The 21,019-nt window shown below is 44.1% G+C and overlaps 2 protein-coding genes across 3 annotated transcripts in view; one reads left to right on the top strand and one right to left on the bottom strand.

The window, feature by feature from the left end:
• Positions 1-1,149: 1,149 nt before the first annotated feature.
• On the bottom strand, positions 1,150-5,982 carry nup35 (nucleoporin 35). Its single transcript, XM_030787009.1, has 9 exons — positions 5,936-5,982; positions 5,263-5,430; positions 4,831-4,958; positions 4,684-4,738; positions 4,398-4,551; positions 3,630-3,699; positions 3,398-3,526; positions 3,096-3,251; positions 1,150-2,107 (listed from the first exon to the last, which is right to left on the bottom strand). The coding sequence occupies exons 1-9, from the start codon at positions 5,946-5,948 to the stop codon at positions 2,030-2,032; spliced, it is 951 nt and encodes a 316-aa protein (XP_030642869.1). The 5' UTR covers positions 5,949-5,982; the 3' UTR covers positions 1,150-2,029.
• A 2,489-nt stretch (positions 5,983-8,471) lies between these two features.
• dnajc10 (DnaJ (Hsp40) homolog, subfamily C, member 10) overlaps positions 8,472-21,019 on the top strand; it is a 17,582-nt gene continuing 5,034 nt past the window's right edge. For both annotated transcript variants that reach the window (XM_030786187.1, XM_030786186.1), the window contains exons 1-17: positions 8,472-8,523; positions 9,337-9,639; positions 9,734-9,899; positions 9,987-10,037; positions 10,201-10,283; positions 10,409-10,540; positions 14,871-14,964; positions 15,078-15,155; positions 15,316-15,359; positions 15,460-15,591; positions 15,727-15,816; positions 16,157-16,267; positions 18,292-18,406; positions 18,485-18,612; positions 20,168-20,284; positions 20,817-20,918; positions 21,003-21,019. The exon at positions 21,003-21,019 is cut by the window's right edge and continues 139 nt beyond it. In XM_030786187.1, coding sequence (XP_030642047.1) covers positions 9,421-9,639; positions 9,734-9,899; positions 9,987-10,037; positions 10,201-10,283; positions 10,409-10,540; positions 14,871-14,964; positions 15,078-15,155; positions 15,316-15,359; positions 15,460-15,591; positions 15,727-15,816; positions 16,157-16,267; positions 18,292-18,406; positions 18,485-18,612; positions 20,168-20,284; positions 20,817-20,918; positions 21,003-21,019 — 1,679 coding nt within the window. In that variant the 5' untranslated portion in view covers positions 8,472-8,523; positions 9,337-9,420. The remainder of the gene's footprint in view (positions 8,524-9,336; positions 9,640-9,733; positions 9,900-9,986; positions 10,038-10,200; positions 10,284-10,408; positions 10,541-14,870; positions 14,965-15,077; positions 15,156-15,315; positions 15,360-15,459; positions 15,592-15,726; positions 15,817-16,156; positions 16,268-18,291; positions 18,407-18,484; positions 18,613-20,167; positions 20,285-20,816; positions 20,919-21,002) is intronic.

Raw genomic sequence — 21,019 nt, 5'->3', positions numbered from 1 at the left:
AAAGGGCAATGAAAACTTTGCCTCAGTCTGAAGGGGTATTTTAAATTTTTAATATCGCTAGTCCTACAATGACAGTTAGAGACCTACAGTAGCTCCGTGCGCATGATTATTTATGTAGATATATTCTGATGACAGTTCGGAAACTGCCCTAATTTCAGATCAGCAGATGCTCACTTTATTATAATGCCACACATAACCTCCTGCTGTTCCTCTGAAATTAAAACCCAATTATGAAAGTAGAGAAAAAAACCACTCCAGGACCGTATCACGCGTAGCACAGATCACTCACAGATTCACCCCAATAACAGCAGTCTGGATGCAGCCCTGTGTTCAGGAAGGGAGAGGTTACCATCACTAATGCCACTGAAGTCCGTCCAAAGAAAGAAAGAAAGAAAGAAAGAAAGAAAGAAAAAGAAAATTTGAGGCAGTGGTGCTGTGTGCACATGAGGCAGACTCTTTTCTAATGAGACACTGAACTTCAAACAGCATGTCATTATTCTCTGACATCTAACATCTCTATAAACCAGTTTTGCCACAAAGTGTTGATAATCCGATTTAAACCAATCTACATATTGTATGTACATCAGTCTAGATTCTGTGTCACGGTCTCATACAGTAGTGTGGTCCTACTACTTCCTGCAGGGATCAGACAGCGTATATCCAAACCTGCCATTCAAGTCAACGTGAGAAATTCCCAGACTGCTCTGCATTTGTACACATTTGACCACCTATGTTAACGGTGCCACTTGTTTTTCATTAACTGTGAACCAAGACAGTACCGTCTCTTAATACAGAGCTGTATGACTTCGCTCCTCCTGGGCTGAAATACTGATGTCTGAAAAAAACTGTCTCCAGCTTAGAAATGAATTCAATCAACAGGTATTAAGACATAATCCTGTGTCCAAGACAGTGGAGTAAGGTGTGCACATGTTTCTTATACTGTCACAGAGTGAGCACCCAAGGCGCTTCAATGTTCTACATTCATTTTCATTTATTCATGTACCTCAAAACAAGAACAGATATTTTACTTTCTCACCAAAAACTGAGGTACTGAGTTAGATTCAACTGAAACAAGATTTTTCATTGTTTATTATTTATTTACACAAATTTTTAAAAGTAATATAAGATGTGGCAGAAAAGTTTGAAAAGGCATTTCAACATACAGAAATAAAGAACAGTCGTGCTGAATCACAGTCTCTCAGAAAACCACTCAAAAAAGACAACTCATAATGCACAGAAATCAAGTAGGACATTTTAAAATCCTCTTTTTGCTTATTTGAGGCAAATCAGTCCAACAATACTTTTTTATTCTGGACAACCTGATTATTCACCTAATCAATCACCAGTGTAGATACTTAAGAGCAGATCAGATCATTAGAATCGAGGACACAGCTGCAGTACTGGTTCTCAGGGGCTGTATTAGCTGCAGGTCTTATTTCCTTCACTGGATTTGGCCCAGTAACTCTCTCCTCGTCCCCAGTAATGGCTAATTTCTATCATCAGACCTTTGTGGGGTTTGGTCTGTGTTAATATGTGGGAGTATGTAACATGTTGTATGCAGGAGATGTGGCCCTGGAGAATGGATTTTTCATCACATTTCTGACAGTAACGATCAGTTGTAAAACATCATATGATTATCTGACTATCTGAGTCCTGATTCTCACACTGTGCATCAGGACTGTCCGCTGCGTATCCCTCAGTAGACAGCAGGCATGTAAAGTCAGTAACTGGGGGATACTGGCAGGTAGTGTTGGCTGTGATGTTACAGAGTACATTCACTCTGAACCTCAGAGGACAAGACACCAGAGGGTAACGACTGGCAGAAAGGGGAAGCAGTCTGTGGCATTGTTAAAGAGCCAACTGGTGGCTATGGAGCGATACACCACCCAGTCAAGTGCTTACTGTTTACCCAATAGCTGTATTCAGAGACAGGACGATGACCAGGCTTCCTGGGTCTGAGCGGTGTAGGAGACTGATGCTGTTGTCTGTGGTTCAGTCTCTTCCAAACTAACTTTGGTGGTAAAGGGTTTTACCAGCCAAACATGTACTCCATTGCTTTTGATACAAAACTGTCATCTTTCTTTGGGGTCTGTCGGTCTGAGACAACCTGCAAAGCAAGAGAGCACAGGGAGATTAAACAGTGAATGGTTAAAATGCTCATCTCTGTACAGCTGGATCAGTATGGATGCGTCCATGATATCAGTATTAGGGCTGTAAAAGTTACTGCTTTCACTCACTCATTATCTAAGTCACTTATCCTAATTAGGGTCACGGGGGGGCTGGAGCCTGTCCCAGCATTCACTGGGCGAAAGGCGGAGAAACACCCTGGACAGGTCACGAGTCCATCGCAGGGCAGACACACACTCACACACCTTCACCCACTCATTCACACCTAGGGCCAATTTAGTGTCTCTAATTCGCCTGACCTGCATGTCTTTGGACTGTGGGAGGAAACTCACGCACACACGGGGAGAACATGCAAACTCCGCACAGAAAGGCCGCCCGGCCCGGGAATCGATACCAAGGACCTTCTTGCAGTGAGGTGACAGCGCCACCCACAGCGCCACCCACAGCGCCACCGTGCACCCCCTGGTTTAACTTCTCCAATTAAAATAGAGCAGCATTAACCAGTTGTGAAAAATACAAACAGAGAAGTAGCACTGGACTAAGCCAACAGGTGGCAGTATAGTGCTCTGTCAAACCCTTGAAAAATATACAGCTTTCAGTTGTACATCCTATTTAAAAGACAGTTCACCAGCAAAACATCTGTCTGATGATTCTAAGCAAGATGAGACCTACTGACGCAAAACAATCCACAGACACTGATTTCAAAAAATCGTTTTTCCATTAGACTGCGGACCTCAGAGGTTAATGGACGACGGGGGAAAAGGTTTCTGCTTTGTCAACTGCACTTAATCATGATTAACGTGACAACTTTGTGCTGTTAATGCTATAGTTTTTCAATGGTTTGTCGCTCCTGATTAAATCAGTACATGCAGCTTGTGACTGTCCTCCTCTGGGTAGATCTCTTCTCTCTGTGTGGGAGGTTGTGTTTGGGGAGGGTGCAGGAAGTGTATGAAGGAGTCTGCTGGTACCTGGTAGTCACTGCTGGAGGCCTTGTAGGCTGCACTGAGGGGTCTCATTGCAGAGCGAGGTGTAGACACAGGCTGGCTGGGAGTGCCGGTGACCTTCAGTGGAGGGGTGAACACCACACTAGAGGAGGCAGCTTTATCGGAGCTGTCCATGACACTCTGCCAACACAGTTCATCAGGCTTACACACAGCTTACACACAGCAAGAGCCGTCTCTGCATCAAACCCAAACGGTCAAACCAGCAACAAGCCATCCACTCGCTCTGCTCTCACACACAAACAGGCAAAATGCAGCGTCAGCCTTACCTTATCGATGCACGCTTTGACACCAATCATAATAACATCTCCAAAAATCTTCCCATCTTTGCTCAGAGCTTTTCGTGCCTGGAGTTTGGATTGATATTGAATATGCATCCAGTTGCCTGTATTAGACATCTACACACAGAACCAACACAAAGCCCTGTTAGAAAGAGCAGAAGTCACTCAGATCACAAATGACTTCAGATGCTATCCTCTAAGAGCACAAGGAGCTACTTACGACATGTTTTAAAATGTTTCCATACTGTGCAAACTGCAAGAGAATGTATGACGCAGACGCAGGGGGGAAGCTGTACGGGAAGATAAATGATATGAAATTGTCACCCAGGTCTCATCACACCAAAGTGCCCATTTAAAGTCAAATTTCCTGTATGAAACATGCTGTCCATAACTGATCACCACAGAAGCAGAAGATGCACGCTCCCCTTCTGACAAGTACATAACTACAATCTCTCCCTGTCAGGGGTCTCCTCCTTGGCAAATATCTAATCCATATACCCCCATACAGGATAATCACACACACCCTCATACAGGATAATCACACACACCCCCATACAGGATAATCACACACACCCTCATACAGGATAATCACACACACCCTCATACAGGATAATAACACACACCCTCATACAGGATAATAACACACACCCTCATACAGGATAATCACACATAACCTCATACAGGATAATAACACACACACCCTCATACAGGATAATAACACACACACCCTCATACAGGATAATCACACACACCCTCATTCAGGATAATAACACACACACCCTCATACAGGATAATAACACACACCCTCATACAGGATAATCACACACACCCTCATTCAGGATAATAACACACACACCCTCATACAGGATAATAACACACACCCTCACTGGTGACTGAAAAACCTCATCTGTTTCTATTTGCTATCTCAGTAAAGACAAACAACCAACCACTTACAGTTTTACTTTTTCGAGTAAGAAAACCCACTTACCCAAAAACTGTGACCCAGGTTTCATCGAGTTGATCTTCAGATGACAGTGAATCTCCTTGTGTGAAAAATGGATCGACCTGGGCCGGCGACAGGGTGGACGACAGGGTTGACTTCCTCTGCTGGCCCATACTAGATGGACTGAACAGACTGGAAGCTACCAAAAATAAAAAACAGGAGGGGTGAATTTCAGATTAAATTCAGATTAAATGAAAGACAGGAGGGATGAATTTCAGATTAAATTCGAGAGACAGTAAATAAAAACCAAATCAATGTATTTCATATCTACCTGTCGCAGGGGTTACCGGCACTCCACCTAACGGCGTCTGTGTTACTGAAAACAGCTGAAAACAGACATTTACGTTGAAATTCAAACAAGCACCCAAACACACGCTATAGCCAGCGATAAAAAAGGGGGGGGGGGTCATTTTCTTACTTGTTTCTTTGAGCTTAAAGGAGACATGCCAACCCCTGGACCAGCAAGATCATCATAGATACTTCTCACTGGGGGAGCTCCGCTCTTGTCTTTAGGAGTTGGCACTACAGGCTGGGGGGGCGATCCACCTTAAAGTTTAGCAGAAACAATTCTTAAGACAGTTATTTGACTCACCCATTCTGACAGATAAACATCTTCAACATCATCTTTAACTGGTCTACTATGTGTAAGGACAATAGAACAGGCAGTCAGTGCATGGTGTGTCAATAAGATTACTGATTAGCAGAACAGAAAGAAGGAAGAAAGAGATGGACAATATCTGAGCAAAAAAAAGTTCATTTTATCATAGCATTTTCATTTCCTAGACTAAACATTTGACACGGCGATTCCTACTGACCATATGTCACAAGCCCAGAGAACACAGTCTCTCACCTGCGATGAGAGGAGATCTCATTTCCGCCCCGCCGCCACTCAACCCAAAGGACCGAGGCTGTGGTGTAGCTGGTGCTGGAAGGTCCCCCATCAGGAACCCAGGTAAAAACTGGGCCCCCGGTCCCGGCTTAGGGGAAGTTGGGGATCCTAGTGTCATTGGTTCTGTGGCTATAAGTTCAGTAACGTGAGAATGTCAATCAAGTTCATTCACGAGCTTTCTACCAATCATGTGTATTTAACTGATCGACTCACTAACGTAAATTAGTCGCTTCCTCATCTGCCACGCAGCAATCAGACAATTACATAACTGTCAGTGACAATTCACTAACAGAAAGTTTACACGATTTCAGCTAGTTGTCAAGAAAAGTTAGCTAACTTAACTGAAGTCACACATTGACTGAAAACAAAGCAAAAATGCTGATGTTGACGAACACTAACCTCATTTTAAAGTAACATCTGAAATTATTTTGACTACTAATGACAATTATTCACGAAATCTCCCAAAATGACTAGTGCTGTCTCACACAGTCAGTGAAGTTAACCCAGCCTGGCTACATGCATTTTCATGCTAGCTGGAAAGCCGGCTTCACTTTTCAGCACTGTAATTTGTTTTTAGTACTTTTAAATTACTTTAGATTACATATCGCTGAAAACAAGGCTTCATATAACCAACCTTGCAAGTCCATCCACCGCCAGGGACTACGAAGCAGTTAAATAAATTAACCGATGGGTTAGCGCAGACAAGTACGAGGAGGAGAAATTTTCAAATAATGGCGGAAATTGCGCGTGCGGTCCAACACAAGTGTGTAAACGGGGTTCCCAAGATGGATACCGAGACTGTGATTTTTCAAAATAAGGGTCCAGAAAAAATAAGAATCATTGGTAAAGCTTGCCTCCGATCTGTTTAGAAACCCAACTCTTTCTTATAGATACTCCCATAAGGCTTACCAAGCTCTAATGGCATTACTGTGGTTTTGTTTATGTATTACATCAAAAGAGCAAGAATTACTTATTTTTCATTGCCTACATCTTAATTTCCTTTCAGTACATTTTAACAATTTGGATGCCAGTGGTTGTGCTTTCAGCCCATAGACAGTCCCAGCGGTGGTGCTTGTGTTGGTGTCTTAGTAGTGCTTTTCACATTCACCACTCAGTCTGCCAACTTTTCAGGGATTTAAAAACAAACAAACAAAAAACCTTGTTTTAACATTTCTTCACCGTCAGCCCCCTGCTTTCTGAGTGTTACTGATGATAAAAACTCTAAAGACTTGAGCTTCACAAAAACTCTGAATTTGCTAAATAATAGCTACATTATGTTACCGCAAAATGTAATAATTTACCAGCTAAATTCAGTGCAAACAAAAGATAAGATAATTTACAGTCACTGGTGTTGTTAATATATGGATGATCCAGCACAGACAGGGTGAAAGGGGATTGTAATCATTAAAAAAGGGGAAGTCTCTTATATAACCACGGGTCTGTACACTCAAAAAAAAAGAAAAAGGGTTGTGTGCTGCAGGTGAAGTGTACAGGCAGTGAAGTGTACAGGCAGTGAAACAGTGTGGATAGTGAGCCGGTGAGCCCACCACTTTTACTGTTTAAATGAACCGAAAATGTTTAAGACTTCAGAAAATATCACCACATGTTAAAATCTTCCTAACATCACCACTGCAAGTAATATTAACGTATTCATTGATCCTTGATTGATCCAAGGCAAAATGGTCCATAAGTACCATTAGTAACGGTTCATCTCCTAGGATACGTGTCAATGTTGCTGGGCTACACTTGCCTCTTTTGAAATATCAGAACATCATTAGAGAATGATTTGCACAGAGTTTTCGCTGTCAGTGCAGCATGAACACATATGATTTACTGTCACATCACATGATTTTAGGGTTTGTGAGACAAAACATCAAATATGCCCTCAATTATACTCTCTTTGTTTGTGTATGCGTGTGTGTGTGTGTGTGTGTGTGTGTGTGTGTGTGTGCGCGTGCGTGCGTGCCTTTGTGTGTGTGTGTGTGCATGCGTGCGTGCCCGTGTGTGTGTGTGTGTGTGTGCGCGTGCGTGCGTGCGTGCCTTTGTGTGTGTGTGTGTGCATGCGTGCGTGCCTTTGTGTGTGTGTGTGTGTGTGTGTGTGTGCGTGTGTGTGCGTGTATTATAATAAGCTTTCAGTTCTCTTCTTTCACAGTGCACTGCTCTGCTATCTTTGCTTCTATTTTTAAACATTGTTGACCTGCGAATTTTGACTAATTAGGTTTATTTCTCAACTCTGCAGTGATGAGGCACAACACACAGGGCAACTTCAGTTTTTCCTTGACAACACCCCCACTCCTCCAGTATGACCAAAAGTAGTTCTACTCACTGGCTACACAGTTTACGGTTTTATAACATAAAAAAGCTATGACATTAACTATGGCTATTTAATACATGTTAAGTATTTTTTTTTATGAAATACTTAAATTTTATTTGTATTAAATGTATTTCGACACAAATACCCCTAGATTAATAACACATGACTATCATCCATTGTTATGAATGAAAATGTTTAAAACAGCATTCTGGCCCACTCTTGTGGCCAGCTGGATTACTTAAATACAGCTACAGCTAATTGTTGCTAAATTTAACAGTATGTCGTGACAAATACAAATTCCACATAGATGAATTTATCAGAATGATTATATGACTGAACATAAAGGATGCGTTCAGTATTTCCGTGACATATTACATCAGTCTGTTTACGTGTATAGCATGGGGTAAACTGGCTAACTAGTTATCATCCGATAAAAACGCACTTGTATTGCTCGCATGGATCATACTTTTAGTAATTAAATAAAATAATTCATCCATATTGGGGAAAACTGGCTATACTGGTTTCTAAGGAAATAGAAACCAAAATGTATTCAAATTCACAATTGTTAGACATCCAAAGCCCATAGAATTTTTAAAGTCCTTTAAATACAACAGAGTGAACCAAGAGCCTTGATTGCTGTACTAACTTAAACATGAAAGAACAACAGAAGTTAGAGAAAACGGCTTGGCATTCAATCAGACATCAGTACGACAAGTTGTAACGTAACTGAACAGACACGCTACGTCGTAACACTAGAGCGAACGTGGCGCTTGCTGAGGGTGATTACGTCACGGGCCACGGTGCGTATCCTGCTGGGCGTGCAGGCACCCGGCATATCCTGAACTACCGCGGCCAGCTCCGGGCTGTGGACGCAGTGCCATAGCTGAAACCAAGTTCTCCTCTAAAAGGTAATTTGAGATTGAGTTTTAATCTAAGGAATCTAGAACAAATGACTGTACAACAGCAAGAAGGTACTTGGTCTGTCCTGCATCTTTATTCGGCGGTTGTGGTTTAAACTGCAGACCAATAGTTTAGCCATGAGTAACTTAGCCAGTTAGCCTGTTAACTAGCGGGGTCTTTTTCTTCAACATTAACACAGTTGGCTGCCTTTACAGGTTGGCATTACTCAGGTGTTGCTTGTCAGGTAACGTCCTAGATCATGCTTTAAAATTTAGACAGCACATGAAAGTGATTTTATATCTTGAGGCGGTGTTTGACTCCGGTTATTTTAAGTGTCAGTAAGCTGGCACTGGTTGCGCTAGAAGTTTAGCTGGGTAGCTAATCGACTGTTGTTTATGTTTTCTGTTGTGCTTTACAAAAGGTATAGTTAATTATCTAGACTGAAAACAGCGCAGGATTTTCCTGCGGTCGACCACTTGAGGAGGTTAGATCACCTTAACACGGGCCGTTGTTAATGTTTTGATAGTAGCAGTGCACCGATAACGGAATCTAACTTTGTTTATGTTGCGTACAACTGTTCACGTCAGTGAGCTGCCGAATAAAGTCAACCTGTGCACTGGGCTCTTTGTTCCCTCAAATGAAAAGCCGCGCTCTGTCTTCTACAACTGTAAAAATGCTACCCATATCAGTGTATCCGGGATTATTTCATAAGCGATGCAGTTACTCCACCCTCTGTAAACATAACCGTGGTGATCTGAAACTGTAAGCACAACTTCTCGTGCTTTGGTAATTCTAGTGTTCAGCTTTCTTTAACCTTGCAGTGTTCCTTCCTTGAAGATGAAAAAGAAGCCTACCAGAGAAGTGCATCGATATTAAAAGTTTTAAGCCTGTGAAACTTTGCAACAATGAAGTACCACTCCTTTAAACATGCGATGCCCCAGAGGCATTGTCAGACGCCTTGGAACCGAACGTTCATCCTGTTTATCATACTCTACCTCGTCGCTAATATTTACTCTGATGAAGATTATTACAAGTTGCTGGGGATTTCCAGAGAAGCAAGTACGAAAGAGATCCGACAGGCCTTCAAGAAGCTCGCGCTTACCATGCACCCCGATAAAAACCCGGTGAGCAGGTTTTTAAAAGCAGGTGATGTCAGCAGCCTTATAGAGATCTGCCTCGTCTGCCGTTCTAATGCAAAAATGTCCGTTCCACTTTCAGAATGATGACACCGCTCATGAGAAGTTCCTGAAGATTAACCGAGCCTATGAGGTGCTGAAGGACGAGGACTTGAGGAAGAAATATGACAAGTACGGAGAGAAGGGACTGCAGGATGAGCAGCAGGGCCGTCGATATGAGAGCTGGAACTATTACAGATACGACTTCGGTATGTTAGGGTTGGAACATGGACAGACACTGTGTAAATACCTCGGATACTAGAGTTAAAATGTTTGTTCTGCCTTTTACTTTGCAGGTATTTATGACGATGATGCAGAGATCATCACTTTAGACAGAGGAGACTTTGGTAAGTGTTGCATTGACAGTAAAAAGCTGTTTTTGGAAAGAGACACATACCGACGAGAGCTAAAGGCCGGCTGACAGAGGCGGGGCTCCAGCCCGACGGCCAGCGGTGTGGGGCACATTTCTGGTCGGCGACAGAGGGCCAACGGTTTGTTTTCTCCCCTCAGATGCAGCAGTGAACTCCGGAGAGCTTTGGTTTGTCAACTTCTACTTCCCTCGTTGCTCACACTGCCATGACCTCGCTCCAACAGTAAGATGCATTTCTGTTTTCTGGCTTTGTTGTGACCTTCCCACGGTGCAATGCTGTCAGACTTCTCCAGGGGCTCTTGACTCGCTGTGCTTCACTCGAGGGCCTGTCTTGTGCTCCCTCTGCAGTGGCGGGCGTTTGCTAAGGAGATGGACGGCGTGATTCGGATTGGAGCTGTGAACTGTGGGGATAATGGAATGCTCTGTCGCAGCAAAGGCATCAACAGCTACCCCAGTCTCTACATTTTTAAAGCTGGAATGGTGAGAATCTCGCTCTCTCTCTTTCTTTCTTCTGTTCAGCTGATAGTGCTGTTTTTGATGGTTGGTGAAAAAAGTGTCTGAGAACATGTATTGAACATGTAGACACTGAAAAACAAAAAAACAAATGGTCTGACTTTGTTTTGTAGGGGAAGCAGTTATTTTGGCAGGGCTCAGTTGTTGATGTAAGTTATCAATAGAAATCAGCCTAATTTGGCCCTCACTGAAGTAGCTGTTGTTGAATATTTGAATATTCAAAATTATTCTCATAGAATTATGTGGCCCAGTGTTTCTGTTGGGCATTTGTCCCGTGTGTTTCAGCCGCCACGAGACTCCATACCTCACTTCCTCACACAGAACAGACTTACCTCATTCACAACAGACCTCATAACACACTCACTTTATCTGGCCCTGTTTGACTTACCTCATTCACAACAGACCTCATAACACACTCACTTTATCTGGCCCTGTTTGACTTACCTCATTCACAACAGACCTCATAACACATTCACTTTATCTGGCCCTGTTTGACTTACCTCATTCACAATAGACCTCATAACACATTCACTTTATCTGGCCCTGTTTGACTTACCTCATTCACAACAGACCTCATAACACACTCACTTTATCTGGCCCTGTTTGACTTACCTAATCACAACAGACCTCATAACACACTCACTTTATCTGGCCCTGTTTGACTTACCTCATTCACAACAGACCTCATAACACATTCACTTTATCTGGCCCTGTTTGACTTACCTCATTCACAACAGACCTCATAACACACTCACTTTATCTGGCCCTGTTTGACTTACCTCATTCACAATAGACCTCATAACACATTCACTTTATCTGGCCCTGTTTGACTTACCTCATTCACAACAGACCTCATAACACACTCACTTTATCTGGCCCTGTTTGACTTACCTCATTCACAACAGACCTCATAACACATTCACTTTATCTGGCCCTGTTTGACTTACCTCATTCACAACAGACCTCATAACACATTCACTTTATCTGGCCCTGTTTGACTTACCTCATTCACAACAGACCTCATAACACATTCACTTTATCTGGCCCTGTTTGACTTACCTCATTCACAACAGACCTCATAACACATTCACTTTATCTGGCCCTGTTTGACTTACCTCATTCACAACAGACCTCATAACACATTCACATTTCATTTACCTGTCTCCGTCACATGAGCTTTGCGGAATACTGTGTGGTGGTTTTCTGGCTGTATCATACTCCCCCTGACAGTGCGGTGAAAACATCTTGATTCTGTTGTAGTGAGTGTAAATTATGTGCTGTAGTAGGCAGTGTAAAGTGTGTGCTGCAGTAGGCAGTGTAAAGTGTGTGCTGTAGTAGGCAGTGTAAAGTGTGTGCTGTAGTAGTGAGTATAAAGTGTGTGCTGTAGTAGTCAGTATAAAGTGTGTGCTGTATAAAGTGTGTGCTGTAGTAGGCAGTATAAAGGGTGTGCTGTATAAAGGGTGTGCTGTATAAAGTGTGTGCTGTATAAAGTGTGTGCTGAATAAAGTGTGTGCTGTAGTAGGCAGTATAAAGTGTGTGCTGTAGTAGGCAGTATAAAGTGTGTGCTGTAGTAGGCAGTGTAAAGTGTGTGCTGTAGTAGGCAGTGTAAAGTTCTCTCTCTCTCTCTCTCCCTCTCTCTCTCTCTCTCTCTCTCTCTCTGTCGAGCCACACATGCTACTCCTGAGACACCAGTGATCCTGACTCCTCCCGCCCTGTGGACTGATCCATCCTGGTGTTATCATCTTCCATCCCCCGTCAGCCTCCTGTCTACATCACCATCCCCTTTGTTCATGCCCCAATTTACTTTCAGCTGTAACTGCCCACGTGGTCGGCACCTATTGCACACCTGTCTGACTAAGGAGGGGTCTCCTCTCTCTGTGGTCCTCCTCAAGATTTCTCCCATTTTCCCATTTCCCTCTTGGGTTTTTGGGGAGTTTTTTCTTGCCCGCCATGAGGATTAAGTCAGGGGGTGCCGTCATATTTTGATTTAACTGTTGTGGCCTGTAAAGCCCTTTGAGACTGTAAACAGTGATATTGGGCTCTAAATAAACTTGAACTTGAACTTGAACTTGAACTTAAAGTGTGTGCTGTAGTAGGCAGTGTAAAGTGTGTGCTGTAGTAGGCAGTGTAAAGTGTGTGCTGTAGTAGGCAGTGTAAAGTGTGTGCTGTATAAAGTGTGTGCTGTAGTAGGCAGTGTAAAGTGTGTGCTGTATAAAGTGTGTGCTGTAGTAGGCAGTGTAAAGTGTGTGCTGTAGTAGGCAGTGTAAAGTGTGTGCTGTATAAAGTGTGTGCTGTAGTAGGCAGTTTAAAGTGTGTGCTGTATAAAGTGTGTGCTGTAGTAGGCAGTGTAAAGTGTGTGCTGTATAAAGTGTGTGCTGTAGTAGGCAGTGTAAAGTGTGTGCTGTAGTAGGCAGTATAAAGTGTGTGCTGTAGTAGGCAGTATAAAGTGTGTGCTGTATAAAGTGTGTGCTGTAGTAGGCAGTGTAAAGTGTGTGCTGTAGTAGGCAGTGTAAAGTGTGTGCTGTAGTAGGCAGTGTAAAGCGTGTGCTGTAGTAGGCAGTGTAAAGCGTGTGCTGTAGTAGGCAGTGTAAAGCGTGTGCTGTAGTAGGCAGTGTAAAGCGTGTGCTGTATAAAGTGTGTGCTGTAGTAGGCAGTGTAAAGTGTGTGCTGTAGTAGGCAGTATAAAGTGTGTGCTGTAGTAGGCAGTGTAAAGTGTGTGCTGTAGTAGGCAGTATAAAGTGTGTGCTGTGGTAGGCAGTGTAAAGTGTGTGCTGTAGTAGGCAGTATAAAGTGTGTGCTGTGGTAGGCAGTGTAAAGTGTGTGCTGTGGTAGGCAGTGTAAAGTGTGTGCTGTGGTAGGCAGTGTAAAGTGTGTGCTGTAGTAGGCAGTGTGAAGTGTGTGCTGTAGTAGGCAGTGTAAAGTGTGTGCTGTAGTAGGCAGTGTAAAGTGTGTGCTGTATAAAGTGTGTGCTGTAGTAGGCAGTGTAAAGTGTGTGCTGTAGTAGGCAGTATAAAGTGTGTGCTGTATAAAGTGTGTGCTGTAGTAGGCAGTGTAAAGTGTGTGCTGTAGTAGGCAGTATAAAGTGTGTGCTGTAGTAGTCAGTGTAAAGTGTGTGCTGTGGAAGGCAGTGTGAAGTGTGTGCTGTAGTAGGCAGTGTAAAGTGTGTGCTGTGGTAGGCAGTGTAAAGTGTGTGCTGTGGTAGGCAGTGTAAAGTGTGTGCTGTGGTAGGCAGTGTAAAGTGTGTGCTGTGGTAGGCAGTGTAAAGTGTGTGCTGTAGTAGGCAGTGTAAAGTGTGTGCTGTAGTAGGCAGTGTAAAGTGTGTGCTGTATAAAGTGTGTGCTGTATAAAGTGTGTGCTGTATAAAGTGTGTGCTGTAGTAGGCAGTGTAAAGTGTGTGCTGTGGTAGGCAGTGTAAAGTGTGTGCTGTAGTAGGCAGTGTAAAGTGTGTACTGTATAAAGTGTGTGCTGTAGTAGGCAGTGTAAAGTGTGTGCTGTGGTAGGCAGTGTAAAGTGTGTGCTGTGGTAGGCAGTGTAAAGTGTGTGCTGTAGTAGGCAGTGTAAAGTGTGTGCTGTGGTAGGCAGTGTAAAGTGTGTGCTGTGGTAGGCAGTGTAAAGTGTGTGCTGTGGTAGGCAGTGTAAAGTGTGTGCTGTGGTAGGCAGTGTAAAGTGTGTGCTGTGGTAGGCAGTGTAAAGTGTGTGCTGTGGTAGGCAGTGTAAAGTGTGTGCTGTAGTAGGCAGTGTAAAGTGTGTGCTGTAGTAGGCAGTGTAAAGTGTGTGCTGTGGTAGGCAGTGTAAAGTGTGTGCTGTGGTAGGCAGTGTGAAGTGTGTGCTGTGGTAGGCAGTGTAAAGTGTGTGCTGTGGTAGGCAGTGTAAAGTGTGTGCTGTGGTAGGCAGTGTAAAGTGTGTGCTGTGGTAGGCAGTGTAAAGTGTGTGCTGTGGTAGGCAGTGTAAAGTGTGTGCTGTGGTAGGCAGTGTAAAGTGTGTGCTGTGGTAGGCAGTGTGAAGTGTGTGCTGTAGTAGGCAGTGTAAAGTGTGTGCTGCTGATACTTTGAGGAGACAGAGGTTAATCCCTGACCATTTTGGAGGCCAGTATTGCACTCATGGCACTGTGTTCATGAGGACGTGTTAGAAATAAACTTATTCATGGATATTTTTTGTTGGTTTGACACTGTTAGGGTCACAGGCTTCCTGGAGTTTCAGAGATTTGTACTTCTGTCCACATGTCTCCCTCTCTCTGTCTTCCTCTCTAATGGAATCTGGAATTTTCTGATTGTCTTTTCCTCATTTTTCCACACAGAACCCTGAGAAGTTTTATGGAGAAAGGACCAAAAGAGATCTGACCAAGTTTGCCATGCAGTTTGTGAAGAGCAGAGTCACGGAGCTGTGGCAAGGTGCATTTAGCTCCTGTGTACACATGCATGAGTGGTAATGTAGCTGTGAGTAGCAGTCCAGTCATGTGTGTGCTATAAAAATGCTCCACACTGAAAGGCTCCTTTGCCCTTAGGAAACATCTTTACTGAAATTGAAAAGGCCTTTGCATCCAGGGTTGGCTGGCTCATCACATTCTGTGCCGAAACTGGAGGTGAGAGACAGTGTCACAGACTTCACAGAAACCAAACACTGTAGACAGGCTTACCCAGACCCTCATCTTAAAGCAACCAGACCTTCTAAAGACTATGCAGTGTGTATGTAGGATTTTTGCATTTTTGCCTTGAACCAGAGACATTCATATTTTCCCACAGACTGTCTGGAATCACAGACGAGACAGAAACTAGCGGGAATGTTGGTAAGAACATGAAACTACATTAATTGAGTTTGGTGTTAATTTCCACACTGAAGTGTAAACGGTGTACAGTGTGTTAAGTGGGGGCTGTTGCTGTGTTCAGGAAGGCCTGGTGCACGTGGGCTGGCTGGACTGCACCACACAGGCACAGCTGTGTGAGAGCTTTGAGGTGGTGAGCAGTTCCACAGTATTTTTCCCTCCGGGGAGCACCCTCCAGGAGAAAGGCAGCGTGCTGGTAAGTCTGGCTCCCTGAAGCCCAACATTCTCCTCATTATCCTCCACTGCCTGCCTTTACGCCTGGACAGAGTGTTTCTATAGGGGCTTCATGTTGTTTTAAGTGCTTCACTGGCTGCTGGACTTTCTTCTGCAGTATATTGAGAGTCTAGATGCCAAAGAAATCTACAGCCAAGTGATGGAGCATCTGCCTGACTTACCGACCCTCTCAAAGGACAGCTTCGAGGTACCTCCGACTGAGAACCCTCAGGGGTTTGTTTTTTTGTTTTTTTAAGTTCCGTTTAAGCACAAAACCAGAACGGGATCTTTTTTTGTTTTGGTTTGGGTTTCTTTAATTATTTTTTGCTTTGCACAGATGTCTGTAGAAGCAGTGTTGGGTTATTAATACTGCAAATTGTGAATTACAAATATCGTACAGGTTGAGTTAAGTAAATATACTGCTGATTTCAAATCAGTGTCAGACATGCCCATGTATGTTTATGTTCATGTATGTGGCAATGACTTACACCTGAACTGTTTGTGTAACAATTACAGTTTCAATATGTTTTATGGATTTTATTTAACAGGACAAGTTGGCTCACCACCGTTGGTTAGTGAGTTTCAGCTTTGGGAAGAAAGACTTGGCATCTCAGGAATACAAAAAACTTGCAGCACTTCTTAAAGAAGAGAACATACAGGTGAGTGAATCACTGTGACTAATGTGACTCACCACTCTCTGAATGAATCATTTTGAGGACTCTCTCTGAATGAATCATTTTGAGGACTCAGTGTGTTTCATTGGTCTTTCTTTGGCAGATTATTGTGTAAACTTCAGCAGTAATTGTTCTGTGTAGCGATGCACAGGTTACTGTGTAAACTTCAGCAGTAATTGTTCTGTGTAGGGATGCACAGATGATGAAATTCTGGGCCGATACCAATATCGATGGCCAAAAAGTACAATTTTGACGATAATCAATGCTGAGGGTTTTTTGTTTGTTTGTTTATTTTGTTTTTGTTGTTGTTTATACCCCCTTTTGTATCGGGGAAACAAAGAAATCTTCATTATAAAAAAATTAGTGTTGTCCGAGTCAGACTGCAAACCAGCACAACGTTTAGCCAGCACAAAACTGATACGACACAGCAGATAAACATCGGCCACTGCTAAACTGATACGACACAGCAGAGAAACATCAGCCACTGCTAAACTGATACGACACGGCAGAGAAACATCGGCCACTGCTAAACTGATACGACACAGCAGATAAACATCGGCCACTGCTAAACTGATACGACACAGCAGATAAACATCGGCCACTGCTAAACTGATACGACACAGCAGAGAAACATCAGCCACTGCTAAACTGATACGACACAGCAGAGAAACATCAGCCACTGCTAAACTGATACGACACAGCAGAGAAACACACAGCAGAGAAACATCAGCCACTGCTAAACTGATACGACACGGCAGAGAAACATCGGCCACTGCTAAACTGATACGACACAGCAGATAAACATCGGCCACTGCTAAACTGATACGACACAGCAGATAAACATCGGCCACTGCTAAACTGATACGACACAGCAGAGAAACATCGGCCACTGCTAAACTGATACGACACAGCAGAGAAACATCAGCCACTGCTAAACTGATACGACACAGCAGAGAAACATCAGCCACTGCTAAACTGATACGACACAGCAGAGAAACATCAGCCACTGCTAAACTGATACGACACAGCAGATAAACATCGGCCACTGCTAAACTGATACGACACAGCAGAGAAACATCAGCCACTGCTAAACTGATACGACACAGCAGAGAAACATCAGCCACTGCTAAACTAATACGACACAGCAGATAAACATCGGCCACTGCTAAACTGATACGACACAGCAGAGAAACATCAGCCACTGCTAAACTGATACGACACAGCAGAGAAACATCAGCCACTGCTAAACTGATACGACACAGCAGAGAAACATCAGCCACTGCCACTGCTAAACTGATACGACACAGCAGATAAACATCAGCCACTGCTAAACTGATACGACACAGCAGAGAAACATCAGCCACTGCTAAACTGATACGACACAGCAGAGAAACATCAGCCACTGCTAAACTGATACGACACAGCAGAGAAACATCAGCCACTGCTAAACTGATACGACACAGCAGAGAAACATCAGCCACTGCTAAACTGATACGACACGGCAGAGAAACATCAGCCACTGCTAAACTGATATGACACAGCAGATAAACATCAGCCACTGCTAAACTGATACGACACAGCAGAGAAACATCAGTCACTGCCACTGCTAAACTGATACGACACAGCAGAGATTCATCAGCCACTGCCACTGCTAAATGTCGTCTTATATGCCGATAGGCCGATGGCAGTCAACAAGGCGAATATCGGCCGAAACCGATAAATCGGTGCATCCCTGGTTCTGTGCTGTAAGAGTTTGTGTTCTCAGTGTGGTTAGATTCTGGTTCTGTGCTGTCAGAGTGCAGAGTTTGTGTTGTCAGTGTGGTTAGACTCTGGTCCTGTGCTGTAAGAGTGCAGAGGTTGTGTTCTCAGTGTGGATAGATTCTGGTTCTGTGCTGTAAGAGTGCAGAGGTTGTGTTGTCAGTGTGGTTAGATTCTGGTTCTGTGCTGTAAGAGTGCAGAGTTTGTGTTGTCAGCGTGGTTAGATTTGATTTTTTTTGTGTTTGACACAGGTCGGGACGGTGGACTGTCTGACAGAAACAGAGTTGTGTGAGTCTCTCTACATTCAGAAAGCCTCCGTCGCGGTTTTTAAAGGCCTTGGGACACATGACTTTGAGATCCATCACGGTATGAGTCTTTCCTCTCAAACACACCTTCATGTTTTCTGTGTTTGGACCTTCCTCATGTTGTTGGGTGTCCAAACAGGTAAAGATGTCCTGTACAACATCCTGGCCTTTGCCAAAGAGAGTGTGAGAGCCCATGTGACCACGCTGAGGCCAGAGAACTTCCCGCGGAACGAGAAGGAGCCCTGGCTGGTGGACTTCTTCGCCCCAGTGAGTGGTGACTGCGCTCCCAGCAGTGCACTGCCTCTCTCCACTTTGGGTTTACACCATCAGCTGAGAGCTGTGTGTGCGCGTGTGAGAGAGCTCTGTGGGCGCGTGTGTGTGTGAGTGTGTGTGTGCGCGAGAGAGAGAGAGAGCTGTGTGTGTGTCACGGCTCTGCTGTGGAACAGGATGATTTGTGATTCTGTGCTTGTGTTGTGACGTCTGAATGAGGAAATGAGATATGATTGCATGGCTGCGTTGACATGTATGATTGCATGGCTGCGTTGTCATGTATGATTGCATGGCTGTGTTGTCATGTATGATTGCATGGCTGCGTTGACATGTATGATTGCATGGCTGTGTTGTCATGTTTGATTGCATGGCTGCGTTGTCACGTATGATTGCATGGCTGTGTTGTCACGTATGATTGCATGGCTGCGTTGACATGTTTGATTGCATGGTTGCGTTGACATGTATGATTGCATGGCTGCGTTGTCATGTATGATTGCATGGCTGCGTTGACATGTATGATTGCATGGCTGCGTTGTCATGTATGATTGCATGGCTGCGTTGTCATGTATGATTGCATGGCTGCGTTGACATGTATGATTGCATGGCTGCGTTGACATGTATGATTGCATGGCTGCGTTGTCACGTATGATTGCATGGCTGCGTTGTCACGTATGATTGCATGGCTGCGTTGTCACGTATGATTGCATGGCTGCGTTGACACGTATGATTGCATGGCTGCGTTGACATGTACGATTGCATGGCTGCGTTGTCATGTACGACTGCATGGCTGCGTTGACATGTATGATTGCATGGCTGCGTTGACATGTATGTTTGCATGGCTGCGTTGTCATGTATGATTGCATGGCTGCGTTGACATGTACGATTGCATTGCTGCGTTGTCATGTACGACTGCATGGCTGCGTTGACATGTACGATTGCATGGCTGCGTTGACATGTATGATTGCATGGCTGCGTTGACATGTATGATTGCATGGCTGCGTTGACATGTATGTTTGCATGGCTGCGTTGTCATGTATGATTGCATGGCTGCGTTGACATGTACGATTGCATGGCTGCGTTGACATGTACGATTGCATGGCTGCGTTGACATGTACGATTGCATGGCTGCGTTGACATGTATGATTGCATGGCTGCGTTGTCATGTACGACTGCATGGCTGCGTTGACATGTACGATTGCATGGCTGCGTTGACATGTATGTTTGCATGGCTGCGTTGTCATGTATGATTGCATGGCTACGTTGACATGTATGATTGCATGGCTGCGTTGACATGTATGATTGCATGGCTGCGTTGACATGTACGATTGCATGGCTGCGTTGACATGTACGATTGCATGGCTGCGTTGTGACTGTACAGATCACAGCAGTACAGTGTGCATCGCGTGCGGGGACTGACTGTCTCTCTGCCTGTCTCTCTCTCTGACTGCCTGTCTCTCTCTCTGACTGCCTGTCTCTCTCTCTGCCTGCCTGTCTCTCTCTGACTGACTGTCTCTCTGCCTGTCTCTCTCTCTGACTGACTGTCTCTCTGCAGTGGTGTCCTCCGTGTCGTGCTCTCCTGCCTGAACTGAGGAAAGCCTCCATCCAGCTGGTTGGACAGCTGAAGTTTGGAACCCTTGACTGTACTGTTCATGAGAGACTCTGTAATATGGTAAACGCTTCTCTCTCACTTCAGTTCTTAAAATCCTTTTTTAATTCATGTCTGCTGCATGTCTCTCAGTGCAACACATCTGTCTGCATATCTATATCTGTAGAGTTATGTAATGTATGTATCAGTGTGTGGGGTGTATTAAGAGAAAGAGAGAGAGCCAGTGATGCTGTGTGCAGACGCCACACTGAGGTGCACCCTAATCTGTCCTGTGCGTGTGGTTTCCTTAGTCTGGTCTCTGATGCTTTTTTTGGAGAGAGTGAGGCACAGGTGGGCATGTGGTTTCCTGTTTACATCAGACTGTGGTGAAAAAGGCATCTGCAAATCAGCTTTAGATTGATTTATTTGGTTCATTATAGAAGCGGCAGTTTTAGTGCATTTTAACATAGCACTTGATTAATCTTACTTTCAAAGTTGATTATTAAATAGATAAATTAGCCATTACATTGGACCAAAATGAAGCCTAGGGAATGTGGCTAAATCGCAGGAGAAAGCACTAATTTCTTCACCCATGTCTCTCTTCTTTTCACTGTAGTACAACATACAGGCTTATCCAACAACTGTCATCTTCAACAAATCCAGCATTCATGAGTATGAAGGCCAGCACTCTGCTGACGGCATCCTGGAGTTTATTCAGGTGAGAGATGATTCTGCACTACTCTGGCAGCGTGGAGTCACTGAGAACAGCGTCTTTGGGACTAAAATAAACTCGTTCTTTCAGGACCTGGTCAGCCCTGT

Source organism: Chanos chanos, chromosome 10, assembly GCF_902362185.1.
Source record: "Chanos chanos chromosome 10, fChaCha1.1, whole genome shotgun sequence".
Classification (NCBI taxonomy): Eukaryota; Metazoa; Chordata; class Actinopteri; order Gonorynchiformes; family Chanidae; genus Chanos; species Chanos chanos.
This window is presented reverse-complemented; position numbering and strand designations above follow the sequence as displayed.

Bases quoted from the DNA above. Each gene is read 5' to 3' on its own strand.
- nup35 (XM_030787009.1), bottom strand. The intron at 4,552-4,683 runs GTAGATATGAAA...TATTTTTGGTAG, and splicing joins GCCGGTAACCCCTGCGACAG to CTTCCAGTCTGTTCAGTCCA. The intron at 2,108-3,095 runs GTACCAGCAGAC...CTTGCTTTGCAG, and splicing joins CCTCCAGCAGTGACTACCAG to GTTGTCTCAGACCGACAGAC.